The 22,405-nt window shown below is 48.0% G+C and overlaps 1 protein-coding gene across 1 annotated transcript in view; it reads left to right on the top strand.

Annotated features, from left to right (window-relative positions):
- Nucleotides 1-22,405, top strand: part of LOC124044985 (guanine nucleotide-binding protein G(i) subunit alpha-3-like) — a 68,560-nt gene extending 46,155 nt beyond the window's left edge. The window contains exons 4-10 of the mRNA XM_046364190.1: nucleotides 2,175-2,332; nucleotides 8,519-8,647; nucleotides 9,610-9,628; nucleotides 9,729-9,839; nucleotides 13,980-14,133; nucleotides 17,667-17,878; nucleotides 21,960-22,405. Coding sequence (XP_046220146.1) covers nucleotides 2,175-2,332; nucleotides 8,519-8,647; nucleotides 9,610-9,628; nucleotides 9,729-9,839; nucleotides 13,980-14,133; nucleotides 17,667-17,857 — 762 coding nt within the window. The 3' untranslated portion in view covers nucleotides 17,858-17,878; nucleotides 21,960-22,405. The remainder of the gene's footprint in view (nucleotides 1-2,174; nucleotides 2,333-8,518; nucleotides 8,648-9,609; nucleotides 9,629-9,728; nucleotides 9,840-13,979; nucleotides 14,134-17,666; nucleotides 17,879-21,959) is intronic.

Raw genomic sequence — 22,405 nt, 5'->3', positions numbered from 1 at the left:
CCATCTGTATTTGATGAGCTGAGTCTTTAGAGTTCTCATCGTCTACCGAACAGGTCTCACATTTTCACCCAAGGGTCTGATTTAGAGTTGAGAAAAGGGGACGCAACTCAGACTTTCACTTTAATAATTTACAGCTAAAAAATGTGATGTAAGGATCTCAGGACAGAATATTGCCCCAAGTGCAGTGGTGTAAAGTACTTTAGTAAAAATAAGTACTACTCAAGAAGTTTTTTGGCGTACTTTACTATTTATATTTTGGCTAAAATATAATATACCTCATTTACGTAGGTATTCACACCCCTGAGTCAATACATGTTAGAATCACTTTTGGCACATTTGTTAGACTTTTGGCACATTTGTTAAAAAATTGTTAAGCAAATTTTTACTCCTGAACTTATTTAGGCCATAACCAAAGGGTTGAACACGTACTGACATTTTCAACTTTTAATTTATTTAGTAAACATTTCTAAAAACATAATTACACTTTGACATTATGATGTATTGTGTGTAAAACATTTTTAATTCAGGCTGAAATAAAATGAAAAAAAGTCAAGGGCTGTGAATGTACCTGTAGGCATGTACCTGTAGGCATGTACCTGTAGGAATGTACCTGTAGGAATGTACCTGTAGGAATGTACCTGTAGGCATGTACCTGTAGGCATGTACCTGTAGGAATGTACCTGTAGGAATGTACCTGTAGGAATGTACCTGTAGGCATGTACCTGTAGGCATGTACCTGTAGGCATGTACCTGTAGGCATGTACCTGTAGGCATGTACCTGTAGGCATGTACCTGTAGGCATGTACCTGTAGGCATGTACCTGTAGGCATGTACCTGTAGGCATGTACCTGTAGGCATGTACCTGTAGGAATGTACCTGTAGGAATGTACCTGTAGGCACGTACCTGTAGGCACGTACCTGTAGGCACGTACCTGTAGGCACGTACCTGTAGGAACGTACCTGTAGGCACGTACCTGTAGGAATGTACCTGTAGGAATGTACCTGTAGGAATGTACCTGTAGGCAATGTACCTGTAGGAATGTACCTGTAGGAATGTACCTGTAGGAATGTACCTGTAGGCACGTACCTGTAGGCACGTACCTGTAGGCACGTACCTGTAGGCATGTACCTGTAGGCACTGTACCTGTGGGAATGTACCTGTAGGCACTGTACCTGTAGGCACTGTACCTGTGGCACTGTACCTGTAGGCACTGTACCTGTGGGAATGTACCTGTAGGCACTGTACCTGTAGGCACTGTACCTGTAGGCACTGTACCTGTGGGAATGTACCTGTAGGCACTGTACCTGTAGGCACTGTACCTGTGGGAATGTACCTGTAGGCACTGTACCTGTAGGCACTGTACCTGTAGGCACTGTACCTGTAGGCACGTACCTGTAGGCACTGTACCTGTAGGCACTGTACCTGTGGGAATGTACCTGTAGGCACTGTACCTGTGGGAATGTACCTGTAGGCACTGTACCTGTGGGAATGTACCTGTAGGCACTGTACCTGTAGGCACTGTACCTGTGGGAATGTACCTGTAGGCACTGTACCTGTGGGAATGTACCTGTAGGCACTGTACCTGTAGGCACTGTACCTGTAGGCACTGTACCTGTGGGAATGTACCTGTAGGCACTGTACCTGTAGGCACTGTACCTGTGGCAATGTACCTGTAGGCACTGTACCTGTGGCAATGTACCTGTAGGCACTGTACCTGTAGGCACTGTACCTGTAGGCATGTACCTGTAGGCACTGTACCTGTAGGCACTGTACCTGTAGGCACTGTACCTGTGGGAATGTACCTGTAGGAATGTACCTGTAGGAATGTACCTGTAGGCACTGTACCTGTAGGCATGTACCTGTAGGCACTGTACCTGTAGGCACTGTACCTGTAGGCACTGTACCTGTAGGCACTGTACCTGTAGGCACTGTACCTGTAGGCATGTACCTGTAGGCATGTACCTGTAGGCACTGTACCTGTAGGCACTGTACCTGTAGGCACTGTACCTGTAGGCACTGTACCTGTAGGCACTGTACCTGTAGGCACCAGTTGAATCAGGTGAGCTTGTTCTGGAATATATGACATATCTGGAAGTATCCCAGATGCATTTTGGGAAACACTGGTCAATCAACGAATCAATGAATCACTGGTCTAATGAGTCTATTTTACCAGGACGATGCTCGCCAGCTGTTTGTATTGGCTGGTACAACGGAGGAGGGTGTGATCTCATCAGATCTGACCGGTGTGATACGGAAACTGTGGTCAGACAGCGGGGTCCAGACCTGCTTCCTGCGTTCCAGAGAGTACCAGCTCAACGACTCCGCATCCTAGTAAGACACGCACACACAGACTGACAGACGGGCACAGTACACACACTCACACACGCACACACAGACGGACACAGTACACACACACACACACACACACACACACACACACACACACACACACACACACACACACACACACACACACACACACACACACACACACACACACACACACACACACACACACACACACACACACACACACACACACACACACACACACACACACAGACAGCGTGGTCCAGACCTGCTTCCTGCGTTCCAGAGAGTACCAGCTCAACGACTCCGCATCCTAGTAAGACACGCACACACACACACACAGAGGGACACAGTACACACACAGTACACGCACTGTACCCCACTTGTTATGCTTATAGACTGGTTTTATTTACACATAATACAAAATACGTGCCACAAAGATACACCCTGGCAGTTTACAATGCTGTCGACAGATTCACTTCTATAGGAACGACTGTGTCAGGATTTTCTTAAATTCACTGACAACATCCTCTTGTCAAACATGACTGAAACTTAACCTCGCCCTCTTTCCTCTGAATTTCATCGTTATATTACATCTCCTGAGAGGTTACATTTCCGAAGGACCGAGAAGTGTTTTTTTTTTTTTTTCGCTATGTAAAAGCTCACAGTAGAGATGGACAAGACTGGTCTTGCTTATCGCCTTGGATATGGCTCGTTTAGACTGCAGCTTGTTCAGAATGTAGACCGGCTAGCAAGCTGATACAGCTGATGGTGTTCTACAACGCAGTGGAAGATTATGATAAACACTGTCATCACAGACATTACCCAGCTGGTTGTCAAAGCTCTTACCATTTCACTTAGGAAATATTAGAGTTGCTCTACAGTTTAAATTCACGTGTCACTGTAGGTTGTAGTATATTGTTTTTCCATTTCCGTTATTATTTGAATTAGTCACAGTTCTGAGTTAGAGCCTTCGTCAAAGAGTAATATAATTTACTGTGGCCTATAAGCTGTACACTAGATTGTGTAAGCTGGCCACCCCACATATGCTCTCTCTAATTCTCTCTTTCTTTCTCTCTCTCGGAGGACCTGAGCCCAGTAGGACCTGTGCCCCAGGACTACCTGACATGATGGCTCCTTGCTGTCCCCAGTCCACCTGACTGTGCTGCTGCTCCAGTTTCAACTGTTCTGCCTTATTATTATTTGACCATGCTGGTCATTTATGAACATTTGAACATCTTGGTCATTTTCTGTTATAATCTCTACCCGGCACAGCCAGAAGAGGACTGGCCACCCCACATAGCCCGGTTCCTCTCTAGGTTTCTTCCTAGGTTTTGGCCTTTCTAGGGAGTTTTTCCTAGCCACCGTGCTTTTACACCTGCATTGTTTGCTGTTTGGGGTTTTAGGCTGGGTTTCTGTACAGCACTTTGAGATATCAGCTGATGTACGAAGGGCTATATAAATAAATTTGATTTGATTTGATTTGATTTGTAAGCACAGTATACGATATATCTGTACACCAGAATCTAAAAGAAGGAACTAAGTTTATTTATACATGTACTGAATATTTAGACCAGGGTTCCCCAACTGACAGCCTGCCGGCCTATACAGTCAGCGGCAGTCCTGTGGGCGAAAACATCTCGTTGTGGAGAGAGGTCAAAGGGGAATGGCAAGAATCGTGTAAGCTAACAGGCGGGGCTACAAACAGGGAAATAAACGGCGCAGTACAACAGTGGGGTGCAGAAAGGCATCTCAGAACGCAACACTGGTCGGTGCTTGTCACGGATTGGCTATTGCAGCAGACGACCACACCGGGTTCCACTCCAATCAGCTACAAACAAGAAGAAGCAGCTCCAGTTGGGCAGGCCATCACCAACACTGGACAAGTTAGGAGTGGAGAAACAACAGGTGTAGACTAACAGTGAAATGCTGACGGGCCCTTCCCAACAATGTAGAGAGTAACAACAGGTGTAGACTAACAGTGAAATGCTGACGGGCCCTTCCCAACAATGTAGAGAGTAACAACAGGTGTAGACTAACAGTGAAATGCTGACGGGCCCTTCCCAACAATGTAGAGAGAAACAACAGGTGTAGACTAACAGTGAGATGCTGACGGGCCCTTCCCAACAATGTAGAGAGAAACAACAGGTGTAGACTAACAGTGAGATGCTGACGGGCCCTTCCCAACAATGTAGAGAGTAACAACAGGTGTAGACTAACAGTGAAATGCTGACGGGCCCTTCCCAACAATGTAGAGAGTAACAACAGGTGTAGACTAACAGTGAAATGCTGACGGGCCCTTCCCAACAATGTAGAGAGAAACAACAGGTGTAGACTAACAGTGAAATGCTGACGGGCCCTTCCCAACAATGTAGAGAGAAACAACAGGTGTAGACTAACAGTGAAATGCTGACTGGCCCTTGTTTTAGTGTCTCTCTCTCCTGACCTGTCTGTCTCTCTCCTGACCTGTCTCTCTCTCTCCTGACCTGTCTCTCTCCTGACCTGTCTGTCTCTCTCTCTCTCCTGACCTGTCTGTCTCTCTCTCTCCTGACCTGTCTGTCTCTCTCTCTCTCTGACCTGTCTGTCTCTCTCTCTCTCTGACCTGTCTGTCTCTCTCTCTCTCTCTCTGACCTGTCTGTCTCGCTCTCTCTCTCCTGACCTGTCTGTCTCTCGCTCTCCTGCCCTGTCTGTCTCTCTCTCCCTCTTTCCTGACCTGTCTGTCTCTCTCTCTCTCTCCTGACCTGTCTGTCTCTCTCTCTCCTGACCTGTCTGTCTCTCTCTCTCTGCCCTGTCTGTCTCTCTCTCCCTCTTTCCTGACCTGTCTGTCTCTCTCTCTCCTGACCTGTCTGTCTCTCTCTCTCCTGACCTGTCTGTCTCTCTCTCTCCTGACCTGTCTGTCTCTCTCTCTCCTGACCTGTCTGTCTCTCTCTCTCCTGACCTGTCTGTCTCTCTCTCTCCTGACCTGTCTGTCTCTCTCTCTCGTGACCTGTCTGTCTCTCTCTCTCGTGACCTGTCTGTCTCTCTCTCTCGTGACCTGTCTGTCTCTCTCTCTCGTGACCTGTCTGTCTCTCTCTCTCGTGACCTGTCTGTCTCTCTCTCTCGTGACCTGTCTGTCTCTCTCTCTGTGACCTGTCTGTCTCTCTCTCTGACGTGACCTGTCTGTCTCTCTCTCTCGTGACCTGTCTGTCTCTCTCTCTCGTGACCTGTCTGTCTCTCTCTCTCGTGACCTGTCTGTCTCTCTCTCTCGTGACCTGTCTGTCTCTCTCTCTCGTGACCTGTCTGTCTCTCTCTCTCGTGACCTGTCTGTCTCTCTCTCTCGTGACCTGTCTGTCTCTCTCTCTCGTGACCTGTCTGTCTCTCTCTCTCGTGACCTGTCTGTCTCTCTCTCTCGTGACCTGTCTGTCTCTCTCTCTCGTGACCTGTCTGTCTCTCTCTCTCGTGACCTGTCTGTCTCTCTCTCTCGTGACCTGTCTGTCTCTCTCTCTCGTGACCTGTCTGTCTCTCTCTCTGACCTGTCTGTCTCTCTCTCTCGTGACCTGTCTGTCTCTCTCTCTCGTGACCTGTCTGTCTCTCTCTCTCGTGACCTGTCTGTCTCTCTCTCTCGTGACCTGTCTGTCTCTCTCTCTCGTGACCTGTCTGTCTCTCTCTCTCGTGACCTGTCTGTCTCTCTCTCTCGTGACCTGTCTGTCTCTCTCTCTCGTGACCTGTCTGTCTCTCTCTCTCGTGACCTGTCTGTCTCTCTCTCTCGTGACCTGTCTGGCTCTCTCTCTCGTGACCTGTCTGGCTCTCTCTCTCGTGACCTGTCTGGCTCTCTCTCTCGTGACCTGTCTGGCTCTCTCTCTCGTGACCTGTCTGGCTCTCTCTCTCGTGACCTGTCTGGCTCTCTCTCTCTCGTGACCTGTCTGGCTCTCTCTCTCGTGACCTGTCTGGCTCTCTCTCTCGTGACCTGTCTGGCTCTCTCTCTCGTGACCTGTCTGGCTCTCTCTCTCGTGACCTGTCTGGCTCTCTCTCTCGTGACCTGTCTGGCTCTCTCTCTCGTGACCTGTGTTCTCTCTCTCGTGACTGGCTCTCTCTCTCGTGACCTGTCTGGCTCTCTCTCTCCTGTGACCTGTCTGGCTCTGTCTCTCTCGTGACCTGTCTGTCTCTCTCTCTCGTGACCTGTCTGTCTCTCTCTCTCGTGACCTGTCTGTCTCTCTCTCTCGTGACCTGTCTGTCTCTCTCTCTCGTGACCTGTCTGTCTCTCTCTCTCGTGACCTGTCTGGCTCTCTCTCTCGACCTGACTGTCTCTCTGTGACTGTCTGTCTCTCTCTCTCGTGACCTGTCTGGCTCTCTCTCTCGTGACCTGTCTGGCTCTCTCTCTCGTGACCTGTCTGGCTCTCTCTCTCGTGACCTGTCTGGCTCTCTCTCTCGTGACCTGTCTGGCTCTCTCTCTCGTGACCTGTCTGGCTCTCTCTCTCCTGACCTGTCTGGCTCTCTCTCTCCTGACCTGTCTGGCTCTCTCTCTCCTGACCTGTCTGTCTCTCTCTCTCTCTGTCTCTGACCTGTCTGTCTCTCTCTCTCTCTCCTGACCTGTCTGTCTCTCTCTCTCTCTCCTGACCTGTCTGTCTCTCTCTCTCTCTCCTGACCTGTCTGTCTCTCTCTCTCTCCTGACCTGTCTGTCTCTCTCTCTCCTGACCTGTCTGTCTCTCTCTCTCCTGACCTGTCTGTGTCTGTCTCTCTCTCTCCTGACCTGTCTGTGTCTGTCTCTCTCCTGACCTGTCTGTCTTTCTCTCTCCTGACCTGTCTGTCTCTCTCTCTCCTGACCTGTCTGTCTCTCTCTCTCCTGACCTGTCTGTCTCTCTCTCTCCTGACCTGTCTGTCTCTCTCTCTCTCCTGACCTGTCTGTCTCTCTCTCTCTCCTGACCTGTCTGTCTCTCTCTCCTGACCCATCTGTCTCTCTCTCTCTCCTGACCTGTCTGTGTCTGTGTCTGTCTCTCTCCTGACCTGTCTGTCTTTCTCTCTCCTGACCTGTCTGTCTCTCTCTCTCCTGACCTGTCTGTCTCTCTCTCTCGTGACCTGTCTGTCTCTCTCTCTCGTGACCTGTCTGTCTCTCTCTCTCCTGACCTGTCTGTCTCTCTCTCTCCTGACCTGTCTGTCTCTCTCTCTCCTGACCTGTCTGTCTCTCTCTCTCCTGACCTGTCTGTCTCTCTCTCTCCTGACCTGTCTGTCTCTCTCTCTCTCCTGACCTGTCTGTCTCTCTCTCTCGTGACCTGTCTGTCTCTCTCTCTCGTGACCTGTCTGTCTCTCTCTCTCTGTGACCTGTCTGTCTCTCTCTCTCTCTGACCTCTGTCTCTCTCTCTCGTGACCTGTCTGTCTCTCTCTCTGTCTCTCTCTCTCGTGACCTGTCTGTCTCTCTCTCTCGTGACCTGTCTGTCTCTCTCTCTCGTGACCTGTCTGTCTCTCTCTCTGACCTGTCTGTCTCTCTCTCCTGACCTGTCTGTCTCTCTCTCCTGACCTGTCTGTCTCTCTCTCCTGACCTGTCTGTCTCTCTCTCTCTCTGACCTGTCTGTCTCTCTCTCTCTCTGACCTGTCTGTCTCTCTCTCTCTCTCTCTCTCCTGACCTGTCTGTCTCTCTCTCTCCTGACCTGTCTGTCTCTCTCGCCTGACCTGTCTGTCTGTCTCTCTCTCTCCTGACCTGTCTGTCTCTCTCTCTCCTGACCTGTCTGTCTCTCTCTCCCTGACCTGTCTGTCTCTCTCTCTCCTGACCTGTCTGTGTCTGTCTCTCTCTCCTGACCTGTCTGTCTTTCTCTCTCCCTGACCTGTCTGTCTTTCTCTCTCCTGACCTGTCTGTCTCTCTCTCTCCTGACCTGTCTGTCTCTCTCTCTCCTGACCTGTCTGTCTCTCTCTCTCTCTGTCTGACCTGTCTGTCTCTCTCTCTCTCTCTCCTGACCTGTCTGTCTCTCTCTCTCTCCTGACCTGTCTGTCTCTCTCTCTCCTGACCTGTCTGTCTCTCTCTCTCTCCTGACCTGTCTGTCTCTCTCTCTCTCCTGACCTGTCTGTCTCTCTCTCTCTCCTGACCTGTCTGTCTCTCTCTCTCTCTCTCCTGACCTGTCTGTCTCTCTGACCTGTCTGTCTCTCTCTCCCTGACCTGTCTGTCGCTCTCTCTCTCTCCTGGCCTGTCTGTCTCTCTCTCTCCTGACCTGTTTCTCGTTGTCTCTCCTCCCTCAGTTATCTGAATGACCTGGACCGTATTGCCCAACAGAGTTATGTCCCCACCCAGCAAGATGTGCTGAGGACCAGAGTCAAGACTACTGGCATCGTGGAGACACACTTTACCTTCAAGGAGCTCTACTTCAAGTCAGTACACCCGCTGCTATCCTCACACACACACACACACACACACACATTCAAGGAGCGCTGTTTCAAGTCTTTATACCTACCGATAGCTACACACACCATTTTGATTGAGACAGATCTTAGTTATTTGAGAATAGTCAGCTCAGTGCCAAGCCAGAGCCTAATGAGGCAAACAACTATTTCGCAGGTGATGGGGACAGGTGATTTGGTATATTGTCAACATAATTAATTAAATAGATGGATTCAATAATCATTCTTAATTGATTCATTTGTTTAGACAACGACGACACCTGGCGTTGACACACACACACACACACAGACACACAGACACACAGACACACACAGACAGACACACAGACAGACAGACAGACAGACAGACAGACAGACAGACAGACAGACAGACAGACAGACAGACAGACAGACAGACAGACACAAGCTAAACTAAATCACTAATGATCACTAATCACTAATCACTGCCCCTAACCCTGCTGAGTCACCTCCCCCTAACCCTGCTGAGTCACCTGCCCCTCCCCCTGCTGAGTCACCTGCCCCCTCCCCCTGCTGAGTCACCTCCCCCTCCCCTGCTGAGTCACCCTCCACCTCCTCCTACCCTGATGAGTCACCTCCCCCCTGCTACCCTGATGAGTCACCTCCCCCTTACCCTGCTGAGTCACCTCCTCCTTACCCTGCTGAGTCACCTCCTCCTTACCCTGCTGAGTCAGCTCACCTTCTGCTGAGTCAGCTCCCCCCTGCTGAGTCAGCTCCCCCCCCCTCCCCCTGCTGAGTCACCTGCCCCCTGCCCCTCCCCCTGCTGAGTCAGCTCCCTCCCCCCCTGCTGAGTCACCTCCCCTCCCCCTGCTGTCCTGCACCTTAGTCACCTCCCCCTTGTCCTGCTGAGTCACCTCCCCCTCACCCTGCTGAGTCACCTCCCCCTTATCCTGTTTCCCTTTGTTTTCCCCTAGGATGTTTGACGTGGGCCTGGTCCCCCCCCTGTCCTGCTGAGTCACCTCCCCCTCACCCTGCTGAGTCACCTCCCCCTTATCCTGTTCTGAGATGAGTCACCTGCCCCTCCCCTGCTGAGTCACCTGCCCCCTGGAAGAAGTGGATCCACTGCTTTGAGGGCGTGACATCTATTATCTTCTGTGTGGCGCTCAGTGACTATGACCTGGTGCTGGCAGAGGACGAAGAGATGGTGAGGAGAGAGGAAGGAGAGCAGGGAGGGGTGCCGAGTGGGTGAGGGGTGCTGGGGGAGAGTGTGACGGCCATTATCTTCTGTGTGGAGCTCAGCGATTATGACCTGCTGCTGGCAGAGGACAAAGAGATGGTGAGGAGGGAGAGCAGGGAGGGGTGGAGAGAGGGAGAGGGGTCTTCAGTTAAGTCTGGAGGAGACGTGTTGAGGTGTAGAGGAGACGTGTTGAGGTGTAGAGGAGATGAGAGGTGTAGAGGAGATGAGAGGTGTAGAGGAGTTGAGAGGTGTAGAGGGTTGAGTTGAGAGGAGAGGTGTAGAGGGAGTTGAGAGAGTGAGAGGTGTAGAGGGGAGTTGAGAGGTGTAGAGGAGTTGAGAGGTGTAGAGGAGTTGAGAGGTGAGAGGTGTAGAGGAGTTGAGAGGTGTAGAGGAGTTGAGAGGTGTAGTTGAGAGGTGTAGAGAGTTGAGAGGAGTTGAGAGGTGTAGAGGAGTTGAGAGGTGTAGAGGAGTTGAGAGTTGAGAGGTGTAGAGGAGTTGAGAGGTGTAGAGGAGTTGAGAGGTGTTGAGAGGTGTAGAGGAGTTGAGAGGTGTAGAGGAGTGGAGAGGTGTAGAGGAGTGGAGAGGAGTTGAGAGGTGTAGAGAGGTGTAGAGGAGTTGAGAGGTGTAGAGAGGTGTAGAGGGAGTTGAGAGGTGTAGAGAGGAGAGGAGTTGAGAGGTGTAGAGAGTTGAGAGGTGTAGAGGAGTTGAGAGGTGAGAGGTAGAGGAGTTGAGAGGAGTTGAGAGGTGTAGAGGAGTTGAGAGGTGTAGAGGAGTTGAGAGGAGTTGAGAGGTGTGTGAGGAGTTGAGAGGTGTAGAGGAGTTGAGAGGTGTAGAGGAGTTGAGAGGTGTAGAGGAGTTGAGAGGTGTTGAGAGGAGTTGAGAGGAGTTGAGAGGTGTAGAGGAGTTGAGAGGTGTAGAGGGAGTTGAGAGGAGTTGAGAGGAGTTGAGAGGTGTTGAGAGGTGTAGGAGTTGAGAGGTGTTGAGAGGAGTTGAGAGGTGTAGAGGAGTAGAGGAGTTGAGAGGTGTAGAGGAGTTGAGAGGTGTAGAGGAGTTGAGAGGTGTAGAGGAGTTGAGAGGTGTAGAGGAGTTGAGAGGTGTAGAGGAGTTGAGAGGTGTAGAAGAGTTGAGAGGTGTAGAGGAGTTGAGAGAGGTAGAGGAGTTGAGAGGTGTAGAGGAGTTGAGAGGTGTAGAGGAGTTGAGAGGAGTTGAGAGGTGTAGAGGAGTTGAGAGGAGTTGAGAGGTGTAGAGGAGTTGAGAGGTGTAGAGGAGTTGAGAGGTGTAGAGGAGTTGAGAGGTGTAGAGGAGTTGAGAGGAGTTGAGAGGTGTAGAGAGGAGTTGAGAGGTGTAGAGAGGTGTTGAGAGGTGTAGAGGAGTTGAGAGGTGGAGTTGAGAGAGTTGAGTTGAGAGGTGTTGAGAGGTGTTGAGGTGTAGGAGGTGTGTTGAGAGGAGGTTGAGAGGTGAGTTGAGGTGTAGAGGAGTTGAGGTGTAGAGGTGTAGAGGAGTTGAGAGGTGTAGAGGAGTTGAGAGGTGTAGAGGAGTTGAGAGGAGTAGAGGTGTAGAGGAGTTGAGAGGTGTAGAGGTGTAGAGGAGTTGAGAGGTGTAGAGGAGTTGAGAGGTGTAGAGGAGTTGAGAGGTGTAGAGGTGTAGAGGTGTAGAGGAGTTGAGAGGAGTTGAGGGAGAGGAGTTGAGGAAGAGGTGCGAGCCACTCTCACCTCTCTCCCCACTGTGAGCACAGAGGGAGAGATGCATTCTGAAAGCACAAGCATATGACCATTGCTCAAAATACAACTAATGTTGTAGTTACAGATAGGAGAGTCACAGCTTTCTGTGAGTACGTTGCCTTCAGAAAGTATTCATACCCCTTGACTTTTTCCACATTTTGTTGTTACAGCCTGAATTCAAAATGGATTAAAAAACAAAATCTGCAGGAAGCGAAAACATGTTTTAAAAAATGTTTGCAAATCAGTCCATTTAAATAAATTAGGCCCTGATCTATCGCAGGAGCGTAGCCACTAGGGAGCCAGGCCCAACCAATCAGAATGAGGTTTTCCTCACAAAAGGGCTTTATTACAGACAGAAATACCCCCCCCCCTAGACTGGGTTGTGAGGCCAGTTGAAACATACTGACAAATTCTCTAAAACAACGTTGGTGGCGGCTTATGGTAGAGAAATAAACATTCAATTCTATGGCAACAGTTCTGTTGGACATTCCTGCAGTCAACATGCCAATTGCACTCTCTCGCAAAACTTGAGACATCTGTAGCGTTGTGTGACAAAACTGCACGTTTTAGAGTGGCCTTTTATTGTCCCCAGCACAAGGTGCACCTGTGCAATGATCATGCTGTTTAATCCGCTACCTGATATGCCACACCTGGCAGGTGGATGGATTAGCTTGGCAAGGAGAAATGCTCACTAAACCAATTTGTGGCAAAAATTTGAGAGAAATAGGCTTTTTGTGCGTATGGAAAATTTCTGAGCTCTTTTTTTAATTCAGCTCATGAAACATGGGACCAACGCTTTGGGGCCCTTGTTGTGTTTATAGTTTTGTTTAGTATAAATGAGATATTTCTGAATTTCATTTGAAATACATTAGCCAAAATGTCTAAACATGTTTTCAATTTGTCGGGTATTGTGTGTAAATAATATTTTGAATTCAGGCTGTAACACAACCAGATGTGGAATAAGTCTCGGGGTATGAATACTTTCTGCAGGTACTGTAACAACAACATCATTATTTATTGTTAGAAAGGGATTTGAGCTCCCACTTCCTCAGATGGTGAATGTTATAGACAATTCCAAGTCAATATGCGTGAAGATGTCGGCAAATTCTCTGAAAAGCCCAAAATAAATCTGATCATTCTGGATCCTATTTTGACAGGTTGCATATCAAAGTATATGAACCATCCGTTCTCTGGAAATGTCAAATAGATAACTTTTTTAATCAAAGGCTGCCATCTCAGTTGTCTGACTTGGCGCTGGAAGACGACTACATTTTTCTGTTGTTGTTGTATTTATTGTTATCAAGCTAAATAGTTTATCACGACATGACTTTTATGTCCATATCGCCCAGCTCTACTGTTATCCTGTACTGATTCCACACTGTGTTTCCGGGTCTCCTCTATAGAACCGGATGCATGAGAGCATGACTTTTATGTCCATATCGCCCAGCTCTACTGTTATCCTGTACTGATTCCACACTGTGTTTCCGGGTCTCCTCTATAGAACCGGATGCATGAGAGCATGACTTTTATGTCCATATCGCCCAGCTCTACTGTTATCCTGTACTGATTCCACACTGTGTTTCCGGGTCTCCTCTATAGAACCGGATGCATGAGAGCATGACTTTTATGTCCATATCGCCCAGCTCTACTGTTATCCTGTACTGATTCCACACTGTGTTTCCGGGTCTCCTCTATAGAACCGGATGCATGAGAGCATGACTTTTATGTCCATATCGCCCAGCTCTACTGTTATCCTGTACTGATTCCACACTGTGTTTCCGGGTCTCCTCTATAGAACCGGATGCATGAGAGATTCATGACTTTTATGTCCATATCGCCCAGCTCTACTGTTATCCTGTACTGATTCCACACTGTGTTTCCGGGTCTCCTCTATAGAACCGGATGCATGAGAGCATGACTTTTATGTCCATATCGCCCAGCTCTACTGTTATCCTGTACTGATTCCACACTGTGTTTCCGGGTCTCCTCTATAGAACCGGATGCATGAGAGCATGACTTTTATGTCCATATCGCCCAGCTCTACTGTTATCCTGTACTGATTCCACACTGTGTTTCCGGGTCTCCTCTATAGAACCGGATGCATGAGAGCATGACTTTTATGTCCATATCGCCCAGCTCTACTGTTATCCTGTACTGATTCCACACTGTGTTTCCGGGTCTCCTCTATAGAACCGGATGCATGAGAGCATGACTTTTATGTCCATATCGCCCAGCTCTACTGTTATCCTGTACTGATTCCACACTGTGTTTCCGGGTCTCCTCTATAGAACCGGATGCATGAGAGCATGACTTTTATGTCCATATCGCCCAGCTCTACTGTTATCCTGTACTGATTCCACACTGTGTTTCCGGGTCTCCTCTATAGAACCGGATGCATGAGAGCATGAAACTCTTTGACTCCATCTGCAACAACAAGTGGTTCACAGACACCTCCATCATCCTCTTCCTCAACAAGAAGGATCTGTTTGAGGAGAAGATCGCCAGGAGTCCACTCACCATCTGTTACCCTGAGTACGCAGGTGGGTGATAAACATGCTACAAGTACAGTTGAAGTCGGAGGTTTACATACACTTACGTTGGAGTCATTAAAACTTGTTTTTCAACAACTCCACAAACAACAACTGTTTACAGACAGATTATTTCACTTATAATTCATTGTATCACAATTCCAGTGGGTCAGAAGGTTTACATACACTAAGTTGACTTTAAACAGCTTGGAAAACTCCAGAAAATGATTTCATGGCTTTAGAAGCTTCTGATAGGTTAATTAACATAATTTGAGTTAATTAGAGGTGTACCTGTGGATGTATTTCAAGGCCTACCTTTAACCTCAGTGCCTCTTTGCTTGACATCATGGGAAAATCTAAAGAAATCAGCCAAATACCTCAGTAAAAAATGTGTAGACCTCCACAAGTTTGAAGACCTCCACAAACGCCTGAAGGTACCACGCTCACCTGTACAAACAATAGCATGCAAGTATAAACACCATGGGACCACACAGCCATCATACCTCACAGGAAGGAGACGCGTTCTGTCTCCTAGAGATGAACGTACTTTGGTGTGAATCAATCACAGAACAACAGCACCTTGTGAAAATGCTGGAGGAAACAGGTAAAAAAAAGTATCTATATCCACAGTAATACGAGTCCTATATCGAGGCGGCAGGGTAGCCTAGTGGTTAGAGCGTTGGACTAGTAACCGAAAGGTTGCAAGTTCAAATCCCCGAGCTGACAAGGTACAAAATCTGTCGTTCTGCCCCTGAACAGGCAGTTAACCCACTGTTCCTAGGCCGTCATTGTAAATATTAATTTGTTCTTAACTGACTTGCCTGGTTAAATAAAGGTTAAATAAAGGTTAAATAAAGGTAAAAGAAATAACCTGAAAGGCCACTCAGCAAGGAAGAAGCCACTGCTCCAAAACCGCCATAAAAAAGCCAGACTACAGTTTGCAACTGCACATGGGGACAAACATTGTACTTTTTGGAGAAATGTCCTCTGGTCTGATGAAACAAAAATAGAATTGTTTGGCCATAATGACCATCGTTATGTTTGGAGGAAAAAGGGGGAGGGATGCAAGCAGAAGAACACCATCCCAACCGTGAAGCAAGGGGGTGGCAGCATCATGTTGTGGGGGTGGCAGCATCATGTTGTGGGGGTGGCAGCATCATGTTGTGGGGGTGCTTTGCTACAGGAGGGACTGGTGCACTTCACAAAATCGATGGCATCATGAGGTCGGAAAATTATGTGGATATATTGAAGCAACATCTCAAGACATCAGTCAGGAAGTTAAAGCTTGGTCACAAATGGGTCTTCCAAATGGACAATGACCCCAAGCATACTTCCGAAGTTGTGGCAAAATGGCTTAAAGACAACAAAGTCAAGGTATTGTAGTGGCCAGCACAAAGTCCTGACCTCAATCCTATAGAAAATTTGTGGGCAGAACTGAAAAGGCATGTTTGAGCAAGGAGGCCTTCAAACCTGACTCAGTTACACCAGCTCTGTCAGGAGGAATGGGCCAAAATTCACCCAACTTATTGTGGGAAGCTTGTGGAAGGCTACCCGAAGTGTTTGACCCAAGTTAAACATTTTAAAGGCAATGCTACCAAATACTAATTGAGTGTATGTAAACTTCTGACCCACTGGGAGTGTAATGAAATAAATAAAAGCTGAAATAAATTCTCTCTACTACTATTATTATTCTGACATTTCACATTGTTAATATAAAGTAGTTCCTAACTGACCTAAGACTTGGGAATGTTTTTTAGGATTAGATGTCAGGAATTGTGAAAAACTGAGTTTAAATGCATTTGGCTAAGGTGTGTGTAAACTTCTGACTTCAACTGTAACACACACACACGCCTGTGCGCATGTGAAGAATACACACACACACACACACACACACACACACACACACACACACACACACACACACACACACACACACACACACACACACACACACACACACACACACACACACACACATACTTGATGTGAAATACTTGGAAGTGTTTCAGTTGTTCCTGATTCAACTAGTTTGTACTTTTATTTTTTAAAGCACAAAGGCAGTATTGAAAAAGCTATTGGAACCTGTTGTGTTTCCTCTCTTGGGACGATTCCATTGGTTCCATGGTTACCTGGACAACTAAAGCAAGCATCTTTATACGGTTGGCTTTTTTGGGGAACTTCTCAGAAGTTTTGCTTTGGCTTTTCTACTACCGATATCCGTTGACATCGTCTCTGCGACCAGTCTTAAAATAAATGATCTGCTATATATAATACAAGGAGTCATAGGCGGTGCGTGGGTTTCAAGCTTGAGGAAGCTGTATTTTTTGCGGCCTATGAAAAGGGAAGATGTAGGCTATGACGTCCATCTAGCCTGAAGGACAAAATTATTGTGCTAAAAAAACAAAACGTTCCAGTCACTGGGGATAACCGGGGATATGGCCAATGTGCTCTGCTATAGTGCCAATAGGAGAGATCCAATAACATAGGATATTTAGTCTCAAGGTTCTGCTTGCCTGAGATAGAATACCGCATGATAAGCTGTAGACCATACTATTTACCAAAATTGTCAGTCACGGGTCAATAATGTACAGATATTAGAAGCATGTCTATCTAATACATTTCATGACAAACCATCGAACGACTTGGGTAAACATATGTGAATTACCTGCGCAGGTGTATGGCGAGCCAGTTACCAACACCTGCGCCGAACGTTGTGCAACAGATAATTCATATGTTTACCTAAGTAGTTAGTATGGAGCTTAATATGAGGAGGCTGCAGCCTACATCCAGTATACTACAGTACCCATAATGCACTATTATCATTACTACAGGAGCCAGTACATATGAGGAAGCAGCAGCCTACATCCAGTATACTACAATACCCATAATGTACTATTATTATTACTACAGGAGCCAGTACATATGAGGAAGCAGCAGCCTACATCCAGTATACTACAGTACCCATAATGCACTATTATCATTACTACAGGAGCCAGTACATATGAGGAAGCAGCAGCCTACATCCAGTGTACTACAGTACCCATAATGCACAGTACCCATAATGCACTATTATTATTACTACAGGAGCCAGTACATATGAGGAAGCAGCAGCCTACATCCAGTATACTACAGTACCCATAATGCACTATTATTATTACTACAGGAGCCAGTACATATGAGGAAGCAGCAGCCTACATCCAGTGTACCCATAATGCACTATTAATCATTACTACAGGAGCCAGTACATATGAGGAAGCAGTACATCCAGTATACTGCACTATTATCAGTACATATGAGGAAGCAGCAGCCTATCTACAGGAGCCAGTACATATGAGGAAGCAGCAGCCTACATCCAGTATACTACAGTACCCATAATGCACTATTATTATTACAGGAGCCAGTACATATGAGGAAGCAGCAGCCTACATCCAGTATTACCCATAATGCACTATTATTATTACTACAGGAGCCAGTACATATGAGGAAGCAGCAGCCTACATCCAGTGTACTACAGTACCCATAATGCACTATTATTATTACTACAGGAGCCAGTACATATGAGGAAGCAGCAGCCTACATCCAGTGTCAGTTTGAGGATCTGAACAGGAGAAAGGACACTAAAGAGATCTACACCCACTTCACCTGCGCCACCGACACCAAGAACGTCCAGTTCGTGTTTGACGCCGTCACAGATGTCATCATCAAGATCAACCTCAAGGAGTGTGGACTCTACTGAGGGGGGACCAGGGATCTTCAGGTCAGTACCAAATCAACCCTTACCCCTAGCACCTACCTGTCCTGTAGATCAACCTCAAGGAGTGTGGACTCTACTGAGGGGGGACCAGGGATCTTCAGGTCAGTACCAAATCAACCCTTACCCCCTAGCACCTACCTGTCCTGTAGATCAACCTCAAGGAGTGTGGACTCTACTGAGGGGGGACCAGGGATCTTCAGGTCAGTACCATATCAACCCTTACCCCCTAGCACCTACCTGTCCTGTAGATCAACCTCAAGGAGTGTGGACTCTACTGAGGGGGGACCAGGGATCTTCAGGTCAGTACCATAATCAACCCTTACCCCCTAGCACCTACCTGTCCTGTAGATCAACCTCAAGGAGTGTGGACTCTACTGAGGGGGAGCAGGAATCTTTAGGTCAGTGACCTTTGACTTGTGGAATTCCACCCTCATGTATTTTTATTTTACCTTTATTTTACTAGGCAAGTCAGTTAAGAACAAATTCTTATTTTCAATGACGGCCTAGGAACATTGGGTTAACTGCCTGTTCAGGGGGCAGAACGACAGATCTTGTCAGCTCGGGGATTTGAACTTGCAACCTTCCGGTTACTAGTCCAACGTTCTAACCACTACATTTACATTTACATTTAAGTCATTTAGCACTAGGCTACCCTGCCGCCCCAGGGGGGGATTGAACCCATAGAAAGGCTAGCGGGGGGGATTGAACCCATAGAAAGGCTAGCGGGGGATTGAACCCATAGAAAGGCTAGTGGGGGGATTGAACCCATAGAAAGGCTAGTGGGGGGATTGAACCCACAGAAAGGCTAGCGGGGAGAAAGGCTAGCGGGGGATTGAACCCATAGAAAGGCTAGATTGAACCCATAGAAAGGCTAGCGGGGGATTGAACCCATAGAAAGGCTAGTGGTGGGGATTGAACCCATAGAAAGGCTAGCGGGGGATTGAACCCATAGAAAGGCTAGTGGTGGGCATTGAACCCATAGAAAGGCTAGTTGGGAACAACTAGTGGGGGGGTTGAACCCACAGAAAGGCTAGCGGGGGGATTGAACCCATAGAAAGGCTAGTGGTGGGATTGAACCCATAGAAAGGCTAGTTCTTGAACCCTACTAGAAGAAAGGCTAGTGGGGGGATTGAACCCATAGAAAGGCTAGCGGGGGGATTGAACCCATTTAGCAAGGCTACCCTGAAAGGCTAGCGGGGGATTGAACCCATAGAAAGGCTTGAACGAAAGGGGGGATTGAACCCATAGAAAGGCTAGCGGGGGGATTGAACCCATAGAAAGGCTAGTGGGGGATTGAACCCATTGAACCCGGGGGGATTGAACCCATAGAAAGGCTAGTGAGGGATTGAACCCACAGAAAGGCTAATTGAACCCATAGAAAGGCTGGTGGGGATTGAACCCACAGAAAGGCTAGCGGGGGATTGAACCCACAGAAAGGCTAGCGGGGGGGATTGAACCCATAGAAAGGCTAGCGGGGGATTGAACCCAGAAAGGCTAGAAAGGCTAGTGGTTGGAAAGGATTGAACCCATAGAAAGGCTAGCGGGGGGATTGAACCCATAGAAAGGCTAGCGGGGGATTGAACCCATAGAAAGGCTAGCGGGGATTGAACCCACAGAAAGGCTAGCGGGGGATTGAACCCACAGAAAGGCTAGCGGGGGATTGAACCCACAGAAAGGCTAGCGGGGGGATTGAACCCACAGAAAGGCTAGCGGGGGGATTGAACCCACAGAAAGGCTAGCGGGGGGGATTGAACCCATAGAAAGGCTAGTGGTGGGCAATGAACCCATAGAAAGGCTAGTGGTGGGGAATTAACCCATAGAAAGGCTAGTGGTGGGATTGAACCCATAGAAAGGCTAGTGGGGGGATTGAACCCATAGAAAGGCTAGCGGGGGGGATTGAACCCACAGAAAGGCTAGTGGTGGGGATTGAACCCATAGAAAGGCTAGCGGGGGAACCCATAGAAAGGCTTGAACCCACAGAAAGGCTAGCCCATGAAAGGGGGGATTGAACCCAAGAAAGGCTGCGGGATTGAACCCACAGAAAGGCTAGCGGGGGGATTGAACCCACAGAAAGGCTAGCGGGGGATTGAACCCATAGCGAAACTTTTGAACCCATAGAAAGGCTAGTGAGTGATTGAACCCACAGAAAGGCTAGCGGGGGGGATTGAACCCATAGAAAGAAAGCTAGCGGGGGGGATTGAACCCACAGAAAGGCTAGCTTGAACCCACAGAAAGGCTAGCGGGGGATTGAACCCACAGAAAGGGCGGGGGGGATTGAACCCACAGAAAGGCTAGCGGGGGATTGAACCCACAGAAAGGCTAGCGGACTGGGGGGATTGAACCCACAGAAAGGCTAGCGGGGGATTGAACCCACAGAAAGGCTAGCGGGGGGATTGAACCCACAGAAAGGCTAGTGGTGGGGATTGAACCCATAGAAAGGCTAGTGGTATTGAACCCATAGAAAGGCTAGCAGGGGATTGAACCCACAGAAAGGCTAGCGGGGGGATTGAACCCACAGAAAGGCTAGCGGGGAAAGGCTAGCGGGGGATTGAACCCACAGAAAGGCTAGCGGGGGGATTGAACCCACAGAAAGGCTAGCGGGGGGATTGAACCCACAGAAAGGCTAGTGGTGGGGATTGAACCCATAGAAAGGCTAGCGGGGGATTGAACCCACAGAAAGGCTAGCGGGGGATTGAACCCACAGAAAGGCTAGCGGGGGGGATTGAACCCACAGAAAGGCTAGCGGGGGGGATTGAACCCACAGAAAGGCTAGCGGGGGGGATTGAACCCACAGAAAGGCTAGCGGAGGAGTGAAACCACAACCATGAGGACTCTAACATGTCCTTGCTGTGAACTGTTTGGGTTTGGCCTCTAAGGAGGTGACGGGGAACTTCAGGTTAGTGACCTTTTGAACTTTGTACATACTGAATCACTGTAGATATACACCTGTTATTGGTTAAGGCTGCAGAAGCTTTTTATTTTATTTTTGGGGCATTTGGGGAATATCTGAAAGGACTGGATAGTCTGCAGAATGCCAAGATGACTGTATGTTACAGATTCATTGTCCTCTTGATTGTTTGATTCAGTGGCAGCATGTGTAGGTGTTGTAATGAAGCAATTCATGAGGGGGGCGTGCTTCATTGTGATGTCAGCACAGATTGGATTCATGAGGGGGACGTGCTTCATTGTGATGTCAGCACAGATTGGATTCATGAGGGGGACGTGCTTCATTGTGATGTCAGCACAGATTGGATTCATGAGGGGGGCGTGCTTCATTGTGATGTCAGCACAGATTGGATTCATGAGGGGAGCGTGCTTCATTGTGATGTCAGCACAGATTGGATTCATGAGGGGAGCGTGCTTCATTGTGATGTCAGCACAGATTGGATTCATGAGGGGGGCGTGCTTCATTGTGATGTCAGCACAGATTGGATTCATGAGGGGAGCGTGCTTCATTGTGATGTCAGCACAGATTGGATTCATGAGGGGGACGTGCTTCATTGTGATGTCAGCACAGATTGGATTCATGAGGGGAGCGTGCTTCATTGTGATGTCAGCACAGATTGGATTCATGAGGGGGACGTGCTTCATTGTGATGTCAGCACAGATTGGATTCATGAGGGGGACGTGCTTCATTGTGATGTCAGCACAGATTGGATTCATGAGGGGGACGTGCTTCATTGTGATGTCAGCACAGATTGGATTCATGAGGGGAGCGTGCTTCATTGTGATGTCAGCACAGATTGGATTCATGAGGGGGACGTGCTTCATTGTGATGTCAGCACAGATTGGATTCATGAGGGGACGTGCTTCATTGTGATGTCAGCACAGATTGGATTCATGAGGGGGACGTGCTTCATTGTGATGTCAGCACAGATTGGATTCATGAGGGGGACTTGCTTCATTGTGATGTCAGCACAGATTGGATTCATGAGGGGGACGTGCTTCATTGTGATGTCAGCACAGATTGGATTCATGAGGGGGACGTGCTTCATTGTGATGTCAGCACAGATTGGATGCAGTCATAGATGTGTTTTTTTTTATAATGGTTCACTTTTATCCTCTCTCTCTTCCTCTTGTGTAGGTGTCTGGTGGACCGTGAGCCTCATGTAAAGGGGGATGAAGATATGAGATGACTTGGGACATTTGCATTAGATGATCGTGGAAGTAGAAGAAGATTATGGAAAGTAGAACCAGCGATTGAGACTGTTGGTTGCCATGCTGAATACAGCGGATGATGAACACTGCATTCTGGGATTGTTTCCGTTTTACCACTTTTTTTTATTTTTCTCCATGTTCTCAACCCTCTGATACACTGAGCTCAGGACAGAACTGAACTGTGGGGGAAAACCTTAAATCAGTGAAATACAGTCACTGTGACTTCTATGGGAACTGCCAAGTCAGACTACAGAATACTTTAGTTTTTAGTTCCAGATCATTTACACTGAACAAAAATATATAAACGCAACATATAAAGTGTTGGTCCCATGTTTCATAAGCTGAAATTAAAGATCTGGACATTTTCTATAC

The sequence above is a fragment of the Oncorhynchus gorbuscha genome, linkage group LG10 (assembly GCF_021184085.1).
Source record: "Oncorhynchus gorbuscha isolate QuinsamMale2020 ecotype Even-year linkage group LG10, OgorEven_v1.0, whole genome shotgun sequence".
Taxonomy (NCBI): Eukaryota; Metazoa; Chordata; class Actinopteri; order Salmoniformes; family Salmonidae; genus Oncorhynchus; species Oncorhynchus gorbuscha.
This window is presented reverse-complemented; position numbering and strand designations above follow the sequence as displayed.